Source organism: Malurus melanocephalus, unplaced genomic scaffold, assembly GCF_030028575.1.
Source record: "Malurus melanocephalus ecotype Western Australia unplaced genomic scaffold, MMel_1.1 scaffold_1062, whole genome shotgun sequence".
Taxonomy (NCBI): domain Eukaryota; kingdom Metazoa; phylum Chordata; class Aves; order Passeriformes; family Maluridae; genus Malurus; species Malurus melanocephalus.
This window is the reverse complement of record NW_026624294.1, coordinates 1-10,607: the sequence shown is the minus strand read 5'-3', so window position 1 is coordinate 10,607 and position 10,607 is coordinate 1. Positions and strand designations below refer to the sequence as shown.

General features: G+C 43.0%; 1 protein-coding gene across 1 annotated transcript in view; it reads left to right on the top strand.

Moving 5' to 3' along the window:
• The window catches only part of LOC130586101 (fibroblast growth factor 13-like), a 58,847-nt gene extending 53,095 nt beyond the window's left edge, over positions 1–5,752 (top strand). The window contains exons 3-4 of the mRNA XM_057386813.1: positions 1,599–1,709; positions 5,616–5,752. Of these exons, the coding sequence (XP_057242796.1) occupies positions 1,599–1,709; positions 5,616–5,752 (248 nt within the window). The remainder of the gene's footprint in view (positions 1–1,598; positions 1,710–5,615) is intronic.
• Positions 5,753–10,607: the final 4,855 nt, after the last annotated feature.

Genomic DNA, 10,607 nt, shown 5'->3' with positions numbered 1-10,607 from the left:
CAGGGAACATGCTAGTGGAGAAGTTTCCACACACACATCTCCCTCAGTGGGTTATTAAATAACTTTGAGGTCTGGAGATGTGGTTTTGTTGTCCTGCGTTGCAGAATGCCCGTGCCAGGCTTTATCTGCAGATTGCACACGAAGCTTTCTGCTTTCTCTGGCACCTTCCATAGTTTTGTTTGGGTGTCTGTTCCTCTCTAGGAATCTCATACCTGTGGAGATGATATTCTCTGGGTCACAGGAGCCAAAGATCAGGCGTGAAGGCTCAGTCTGTGATCCCAGGGGGTKGTTTTGTGCGAGGGAGGAGCAAAACCCTCTGGCAGCGTTGAGCTTTACTGGAGCAGGGATGGTTTTGCCACTCCACCTGTCCGCCTTGCTCACAGTTTGTGAACAGCTTTGGGATGGGTTATGGTTAAAAAGCAAAAGTTGGAGTTATTTCTGGTCAGCCAGTTGGTAGATCTGAGTTGTGGATCCATCAGTACTCGTTCCAAAGTTGCTGAAAGATCCAACACACACGAACTGCTGGAAGCTTTTGCCTTCAGCCCCTGCTGAAATGAAGTTGAGTGCAGCGCTCCCGATGCCTTTGGTTACAAACAGRAGGAGTGTTACCCAGACACAGAGCTGGAAATGCCTCCACACCCTCAGTGTGTTTATCTCYGAATAGAGTGAGGTTTGAGGAGAGAGCTGCAGGGATGCCTCGGCTCCTGACAAAGCCATTTGTGTGAAATGACTACAATGCAGATGTCATTGGCATTCAGGGGACGTAGAGTTCTTTGCAATTACTCCTGATGCTGTACCTGGTATCTGAAATGGCACTGGACAGCATTCCCTGCTGCTGGATACTGCTTGATTTAGAACAACATGAAACCTGGGAAACACCTTGCTTTGTAGCTGTGAATCTGAGGATGGTTATGAAAAAARGAAATCTATCAAACTGTGCGTTGTTTTGATCTTTCTTCTTCTAGCTGATGAGGTAATTACCTCAGCCCTTATGGTAACATTTATTTTGCAGTTCCACACATTGCTGGGTTTCAGGGTTTCCCTCTCCATTTTCCATATGTTCACGAGTAGTTTATCACTCGGGATGCTCTGTACTCTTTGGAGCAGGGAGGGATGGGGTTTGTTTATCAGAGCTGCAGCAGTTCCTGTGCTGAACGTTTGCTGCTCTCAGCTGTCACTGTGGCTCTCACTAATGCTGCTGTAATAGTCTTCTTTTTCCTCTCCATCTGAGAACTCACACCTTTTTAAAAGACAGAATGCACTCTTTGCCAGCTCATTTTTAATCTTAAATGAGGAAGGGTTGGGCTCCCGAGGCCAAGCAGCGCTCTTGGAATCCGTACTCACTGGAAGCAGATTTTACTGCTACTACACTGTAATCSAAAGTGGCATTTAATCATTTTGGCAATTGATTTCATAGGCATAAATTTGATCTCAGCCTAAATGAAAAGTGTTGTAAAGCTGGTAACCCTGCTTTTGTTTTGGGTCTTTTTCTAATCTCAGCCTTGAGAAGAAACCTGAAGATTTGTTTTGAACGTSCTGCTTGTTTGGAACAGCACCTCAGGATTTCCCACATTAATCTCACTGTTGTTTTTTTGCAGAGCCTCAGCTCAAAGGTATAGTAACAAAGCTCTACAGCAGGCAAGGATACCACTTGCAGTTGCAAGCAGATGGAACGATTGATGGAACAAAAGAGGAAGACAGTAGCTATAGTAAGTGGCTGGAGAATCAATGGTGTGTCTGTGGATTGTGGTGTTTTGTCCTCGCTGTGCAGATCCCCCAGAGCTACTCCAGGAGGGGAAGGGGCACACGAGTCCTTCAGACCTGCTGGGTCACAGAAATACAGAGAAAAATTACTGAGAGAAATAATGAACTAGAGGAGGTAATGATGACACATGTGACAAACAAAGCAAATGTTATCTCCATGGTAATCTACAGAAGTTCATTGCTATCCTTTGGATTTTATTAGATTTTTTTTTCGGCAGGGAAAATTTGCACGCCTACTCAGAGCCTGAAATAGAATAACGCTATCTCCACTCTCAAACGAGCTCATTCAAACAGAGCTGTCTTATTTCACAAACTGAAACTTCAGCAGCATTTTAAAGTTTGCATTTCCCTATTATTATTATTTTTTTACCCCTTCTAAACTTAATTATGCCATCAGCTTTCAAACAGATTTCCCTCTGGTTTTCTGTGAAAAAGCTCTGGGCATTTTTGGTTGTTGTTTTCGATTGGAGTTTTTTTACAACTTTGAGGATTAATAAAAAACAGGAAAAGATGCCAGGATCATCGATTTGCTGTGTGTAAAATATTCCAGGATTTCACATCGCCATACAAGTTAACTGAAACTGTGCTTCTGTAAGGAATGCAGGCAGTCCTGAGAAGATATTTCAGGCCACTTAAACAAAAMCCCATAAAATCTCCAGGCTCCTCTTTTTTAATTATTAAAAAGCCCWGATTGAAGTCCCACTCCTTTCATTTGAGAAGCACTTGCAGGTGAAGCATCCCTTCATTTTCCAGGGCACTCAGATAGGGCAGAGGAAGCATTTTATCCTATTTTCCAATCACTTGTTCCCACCCTTTTCCCACAGCCTCTTTATCTATTTTGGCAGCTCTGTGTCCTTTCTGATGACAGATGGGACAGGGTTTGGGGTCTCTGCAGCCCCAGGGGACAGTGAGGACCTGGGGACACCAAGCTCCAGCTCTCCTCGTGCAGCCACAAAATCCACTTTAGAAATGGTCCTTATGGACCTTTAACAGTGCTTTTCTTTCAAGTGAATCATCTGATATTTAAGACACCAAAAGCTCGTTCAGGGTTTTGAGGTAATTGTTTTAATTATCTGCAGAAGAAGTTGAGGAAATAGGCAAACCTTTCAATCCAAGCGTGATGTTGCTGTAAAACTTCTAATTTGCAAGAGCAAACATCTGAAATTGCAAATACTGAATACTTTTTGACTGTTCCATCCAAATGTTTTGTTTGGAATCTCTCTAATAGGGATTCTGAGATTTAAAACAGGATGAAATTTATGAAAATACAGATCTATCTGTTTTTAAGACATCTTTGGTTTTGCTGTGTCCTTAAATTGGCCATAACCTGGTAGATCATTAMGCAAACCATAAGAGCTCCTTGTTTGGGAGACCAGCCTTCCAAAATATTGACTGCTTAAAAATATTGGAAATATCCCAGAAATTATTGCAGCTGGACTGCAGTATCTAAGTGTTCAGAACAGAGGAGGGGTTTATCATAAAAGAGCACAAATTCCTCTTTTTCATACAGTGAGTGTACAGCTCTGCGTGTCCTGCAGTCCTGAATTCAGTTTAATTGCAGTATTTTAATGAAGCTGGGGAACTGATTGTGGCTCAGAGTCCACGTGAGGATCTCCCCCCATAGCTTTGCTCCCATGAAGGTTTAGAGGATCAGACCCTCTAAAATCCTTAGAGACCCCTCTTATTTAGTGCCCATTTGTGCAGTGAGAGGCAGCCCCGGGGTTTGCAGCCCCCCAAACCCACCCCTGATTATTCTCCAGGGTAGGACAGGGATGGGCAGAGCTCTCAGCCCCCCAGTTCTGTGGTGCCAAGCCCAGCTCAGGGTCAGTCCCCCCATGTGCATCACCCCAGAACGGGGCAGGAGCTGTGCCTGAAATGCTCCTGGGGCTCCCAACAACCATCCCAAACTCTGCAGGGCTCCCAAAAACAGTGTCACATCCACAACTCGCAGAGAGTTCCAAAGAAAGATGAGAATGTGGAGCAAAATTAAGGCAGAAAGTGAAACACGGATTTAAGGAGCTGCAGCACTCCCCAGGCCTCCCCTTTAGCCAAGAGCCCGTGAGATTTGAGGAAATGCTGCTTGGAAAGGATCCCCTGGCTGAGAGATGGATTGTTCCTCATTGAATAGGGCAAGGGTTTAAATCAAGGCACAATTTATTCCCCAGTTTTGGCAAGACAAAATATTTCARGAGTGGTAAAATGAGGAAATGTAGAAACAACGTCCTGCAGAAGGTGTAGGAAGGTCCAGGTGGCCAAGCCAAGACTGGCAGTGATGTTCCTGCTCATGAATCCAGCTGAATTGAATCAATGAAAAATCCATTTCCCTTACTGAAAATCCAAGTTTCTTTTGCCAAAACCTGCACAGAACCAGAGGATTTTGTTTCAGTGAGGAGTAAGGGATTTGTGTTTCTTTGGTGCTGGAGGCGAGCGTGGGGAGGGTCTGTGTGTGTTTGTGTCTGCATTTACACTGTGAGAGGAAAATATAAAAACACAGATTTACTGATCTCCCACATCTCTTGMTTGGTTCTGGACATTTCCACCTTTCCTGCCTGTTCAACCATTGTAGGGAACGCTCAGGGGTGCCCCAATCTCAGGATTCGCTCTGGACAGCCCCATACCCAGGATTTAGGATCTGTCTTAAATGCTSTCAAGCTGTAATTTATTTTATTTTTACTGAAGTATGACCATTTGGGGTTTTTCAGGCTGAAAAATAAATGTGTAATGGGTCATAATTCTTATCTTATAATTTTGAAAATAATAAAAATATTTCAAATTGATAATTCAGTTTTAAATTGACTTTAGACAGCGACCATAAACACTAAACTTCAGCCTGAAGCAGAGCAGAGTTTTCCAGCCAAGCAATAAATCATTGGAAATGAGAGGTAGCTTGGCATTACTTCATCCTATCTCTGAATTTATGCCAGAGACTGGAAGGAGATGCATAAGAAAATTATGATAATTTTCTTAACTCCCCTTTATTTTTAATCCTACATATTGAACACCCAGTACTGTATTCAGCTCATTATTTCTTGCACTCAATTTTAACTTACCATGAATCTAAACTATGGCAGAGCTTTGGTTTTCTTTTTTAATTTTTTTATTTTTTTTTTTTAATTTGCCACTTTGCAAACCGGAATCTTCATTTTTTGAGGAGATGTTTCTGTGCTTATAAATGCTGCCACTATTAGCATGTGTACAACCATAACGCAAGCAGAACATTCAAAGCAGCTCAATTTTGAAAGCACAGATTCAGGGGYTGATATAAAGAATATGCTGCCATTTCATTTCGTTTTGAAGTTATTTCACTCTCTTTTTTCAAACCCATTCTCCTCCAAAAAAGAGGAAAAATTAAACCCCAATGAGTTTTGAGTGGAAACATTTTGAGATGCTAATGATGGTTTTTTAACTTTTCTGAATTTTATCTTCTTCCTTCCTTTTGGCCAAAATGTTTACTGACTTTGAAAAAAAGTTTTGATTTTCTTGAAATTTTTCATTTGTTTGCTTCTGGATTCCTTTTTTTCTCCCCTTTTTTTCACTTACTGACAAAAAAAATCCCTAATAAAACACAAATTAGGTGTGTTTGATTGTAYTTGGCAGAGGCTGCATTTTGCTGCTGAGGAAGGTGAGTTCTGTCAGTAATTCAATTCACCATCCTCAGATCATTYCTGAGCTGTTGGTGCAAAGTGCTGTAAAAGAAAATGATGGCACAAGTGTTGCTCTGGAGCACCCACAGAAATTAATATATGCATGAATAACGTTTTTTATTTGGTTCTGGTAATTATGGTTTAATTTTCTGTCTAATCTGCATACTCCAAAGGATTAATTTTGCTCTCCATCTCTTTCTCTCCCAGCTTTGTTTAACCTCATCCCTGTGGGTTTACGAGTGGTGGCGATTCAGGGGGTTCAAACAAAACTATACCTGGCAATGAACAGCGAAGGATTCCTATATACATCAGTAAGTAAACATTTTAAATGTTGTTCTCAGTGAAATCATGGTATGAACTTAGTAAATGAATAATTTACTGTTGCAATGGATCTGCTTGTAACCCATAAATGTGAGGTTTTATGGCAAAGTTGGTGTATTGGGATAGTCTGGTTCTGATTTATKAATCTTTTTCATTGGGAGCACATATGGATGTGTGGAATCAAACTGTGGTGCCTTTGAATAATCCTGAAGTGTGAAATATAAAAAAAAAACACAACCACAACTGCAAAGAGAGAAATGATCCTCTTTTCCCTTTTTCCCCGTGGTCTGATTGGGTTAATCAGAGTGGGACTGAGGGGAAGGGACAGCTCTGTATCTCACACATGTTTGAACGTGGTTTGTGTTCTCCTACCTGCTCTGTATTACTAAAACTCATTAGAGAAAGTRATTTTKTTTTTGTTTGGCCAGGATTTTCAAATAGAAATTTTATGACTTCAAGTAGGTGAGTGAGTAAAGAGCAGTTTTATCAGTAGTTTTGATGAAGAATGTCAGTTAATAATTTTTAGTGACATTTCTCACAAGAGCAAAAAAGGCCATTAAAAAAAAAGGCCATTTTTCAATTAAAAACATTTTGCTGAACTATGTTCAGTAATTTTAATTATCCAGTATTAATACATTTTTTCCAAGGAGGAGAATAGAGGAAAACATATTCTATTATCTACTACAAATTATTCCGTTCTACGAATGATTCCCTTAATGCTGATAAAAACTAAGCAAACTCATTCAAATCTCATTTATTTTTGGGAGAAGGGGCAGCTTTGTGGTTTTTTTCCCTCTTGGATGTGCCAGAGCTGCAGCAGCTCAGAGCTGGCAATGCTGGGGACAAAGTGACATTTCAGGGGGTTTGGGTTCCTCCTGCCCGTGCTGATCTCTGCTCTCCGGGGTTGGTGCAGAATTTCTGTCCCTGCTTCACCTGCGGGGCAGAAAGGCTCCCAAAATCCACAGCCAGCACTGTTTTTAAGCATTGCTTGTGTTTCTTTTGCTGATGATGGTCCTTTCAGCAAGGGATCAGTCTGGCAGTGTGACACACGGGAAATGAACTCTGTGTTTTGGGCTGTGTTCATTTTGGTGTAAATGAGTCCCAGGAGAGCTCTGATTTCTGCAGCTGAACACTCACCTGCTCAGGGAGCAGATCAGCTCCACGGAGTGMCATCCATCCACACATCCTGAGCGTTCAAAGCCTGGCAGGGATGTGCTCCCCAATGGGATTTGTCAGCAGCAGACAGATGGCAATGTGGAACTGATCTGTGCAAAAGCCCCACAAAACACTGACAAGCTCCCGAGGCAAGAAAACAGGGGAAAATAGAAAGGCAGATAACTGCAGCAGATAGTTGCACCACTYCCAAAGAGAAATGAAACCAGCACTGATGATGAAATTCAATATGGAGAGAGAATATTGTGGTCTGTGTCATGATCCCTTGGTTTGGTTCTGCTGTGACTCTTGTGTCTGTGCACAGGGGTACCCAGSGATCTGAGCTCAGAATTTCCTGCAGTGTGGTTTGATTCCAAGCCCAAGAATGAGGGGAATTTTCTCCGTTGGGGGATCGGTGATGTGCAATAAATCTGCAGAGAACAGATATCTGTTGGCTGCCAGAGCTTATAGACAGTTTGCAGCATCTGTCAGTTAGAGCAAAAGTAAGATCTTAAATGTAATGAGAAAAGCTCCTCAGGGACAAGGCAGCAATTGAGCTAAACAGGAGAAAGATAAACTATTAAAGTGAATCTGTAATTGTCCATATGTGCTCCAGAAGCACAGCAGAAGTCCTGGCCTGCAGGGAAGGCAGTGATATCTCCACATCACATCTCTGTTTCACACAGCACCACTTGGAAATGGTTCCTTTTCTGCAGCCTTTTCTCCTCAAGTCTATGGGTGTTGTGTGAATGCACCTCCCAAGCTSAAGCCACCCTCAAAATTCTATTTGGAGGGACCTTGTCAGGAGCTATTTGGAGGTGCTGGAGCATCCTTTGCAAAGGAGAGCTCAGGGTTTGATTCATCGCTGTTCACACTGCTCACCATGACTCCAACAGTGCCATGGCACTGCTGCCTTACGCAACCACAGCGTGAATCACTCCAGAGTTCAGGGTGGCTTTTATTTTATCTTCTTTTTCTTTCTRTGAATGGCCACATCTTTCAGATGACCACCATGTATGGCACACTTGAGTTATTCAAGTTTCATGCCCTGTGAACTCTGTGTGTTGTTTTATTGTCTTGAACAAAAGAGTGAAAACGGTTTCAAGGATCTGTTTGTCACAGTCCTGGAGCTTTTGCTTTCTCATTAAAGTGATGGTGATGTGCCAGAGGAGGCTCTCAGCGATTCAGAGCAGCAGCTGAGTGAAGGAGTGGAGGTGAAGGGAATTGTGTGTTCAGCTTGCATTCTGCATAGGCTGAAACCCAAAATACAGCAGGTTAAAAAAAAAAAAAAAACCAGCCTGTGAACCTCTAGCCATGCATTTTCTGTGAACTAGCATGTTAGAGTTTTTCAAATCACGTAATGATTGTCAGTGAAATGCTCATTGTTCCTACAGGACATTTCAACACAGGTGCCTTTGTGCTTGTTTGTCCTGGATATRTTGTCAGAAACAGTTCAATTAAAAATGTGCAGCTCATTGCATGGTTCTGGCCAGTCTCAGGAGTGATGCAGATCAGCTGCAAAGAGGGTTTGTTTTTCCTCTTGTTCTGGGCTCTGGTGTTTTACCAAAGCATTTGATGTAATATTGTCACAGCCAGGGAATCCCATCCTGGAGAGCCCTGGCCTGAGGCTGCCCCTGTGCCCTGAGCAGCTGAGATGGGGTCAGTCTGTCCATCCCTCTCACTGCCTTCCAGCTGACCTGCTGGAAATTCAGAGCACTCAGCCTTTTGTAGGATGCCTGCTGGGAGGAGTTGTTTATGCTGGTTTTCTTAACTATTCTCCTAGATTCAATATTTTTGATTTCATAGTGCTGCTCTGTGTGGCTCTGTTTTACCATTTCTTGTGTGATGTCACTTTGTACAGAGTTGGCATGGGTTTAAGGAGCATTTTGGTGCAATATCCTATGCAGAGGTGAACATTAATTTACCCCAAGAGAGCATTCAGATAACATTGTCCTCTGTGTGTAGAAGAAACTCTCATATATAGGTTTGGTACCTTCGCTGAAAGTAAATATTGTGTGAAGCATGCACGTTGATTGTAGCCAAGAGAACTGAAATGTGATTAAATTCTCAGTGATTCAAAAATTGGTTTTGGTGAGTTGGAGAGAAGTTGTGCATGTTTTAATACTGAGCAGGGCAGGGGGGATCTGCTGTAGCTAATGGGAATGGCTGGGGCATTTATAATGAATTACTGGCAAAGAGCATTTCTCCACCTCAGGGAAACAGCACRAACCAAGAGATAGGGGAAATAATCAAAAGCTTCATCTGGTTAAATTTACGTGTCGGTATAAATCATTTTCTACCATGACTGCTCAAGTTCAGGCTATTTCTTCATTCACTGATTCTCCTCAGTGCCAGGGTCTCAGGTTCCTGGGGACACTGTCTCAGCACAGAAATGGGGATGGAATAATCCTCCCATGGGGAATTACTGGCAGATTCAGCAGGGTCTGGAAACTATCCTGTGGCTTTTCTCTCTGAGTCATCCCCCAGGCATTGAACTGCACAGAGATGCTCCTAAATCCATCCCTCAGTGCAGGTGAGGAGCTGAGGATGCTCAGGGATTGAGCTCTGTGAGAAGGGGACAGTGACCCTCCAGGAACACACAGATCCTGACACACTGAGCTCACACTCCTGGGCAGGGCTTTCCTAACTGAGCTGCTCTGGAAAATCCACACTGAAGCTGCTGTTTGTGCAAGAGGAGTTGAAATGTCCTGAGATAAATAATGAGATAAATAACTATGAGATAAATAACTATGAGATAAATAACTATGAGATAAATAACTATGAGATAAATAATATACATGCAAAGTAGATAAAAGACTAAAATGCACCCTCTTTATTTGTTGGTCATTTGCTAATCAGTGTCAAAGTCCTTGGGTGAAAAGGCAGAATGTTTTTGTAAGCTCATAATTCAGATGTTGCTCAGAGCAGAAGTTTGGGAGTSAGCAAGCTCAGAAATGTGTTTGAAATGGCAATGTAGACACCCAGCTTTTCAGTCCATTGCCCTGCTCACCGGGGTCACAGTGACACAAAACTGCCGTGAGGACAAAAAAAGGCCTTGGCACAGTTTGGAGCTGGACTGGAGTCTGATGGCTTTGCACCTTGGATCACACCCATCACTTTGAACAGCGTGTTTTGGCCCTGGACCAGCAAACCAGGAATCCTGAACTCCAAGATTTCCAGACTGCTCACAGCTCCTCAGTGTCACGTCGCAAACACGTTTGGCAAGCAGGGGTGTGAGCAGATAAGGGCTGGAGCAGACGCTGTGAGCTCCAAAGTGTGAGGAGGAGAAGAGCATTGCCAGGTCCTGGCAGGATCCACGGAGTTTGTGGGCTCAGATCCCCACATTTCAGGTGACCTCGCTGTGATTCAGCAGAGCTGGGGACAAATGTGCTGCTTTTCTCTCCTGAATGTGCTGTGGGTGCTACACCCCGTGACAGCAGCACGCTCCAAACGTGATCTGGTTCTGATCTTGAAGACACACATCAGGAAAAATAATCAACAAAAATCCACAGCCTCAAAAATCCACAGGAATATGAAGATGCACGTTTTCCTATTGAGCTGAGCCCTGCCTGGTGTGCATGGAGCTCTGCACCCTGAATGGGAATGCAGGAAAATGGGAATGCAGGAATGGGAGTGCAGGAATGGGAATGCAGGAATGGGAATGCAGGAGAATGGGAATGCAGGAGAATGGGAATGCAGGAATGGGAATGCAGGAGAATGGGAATG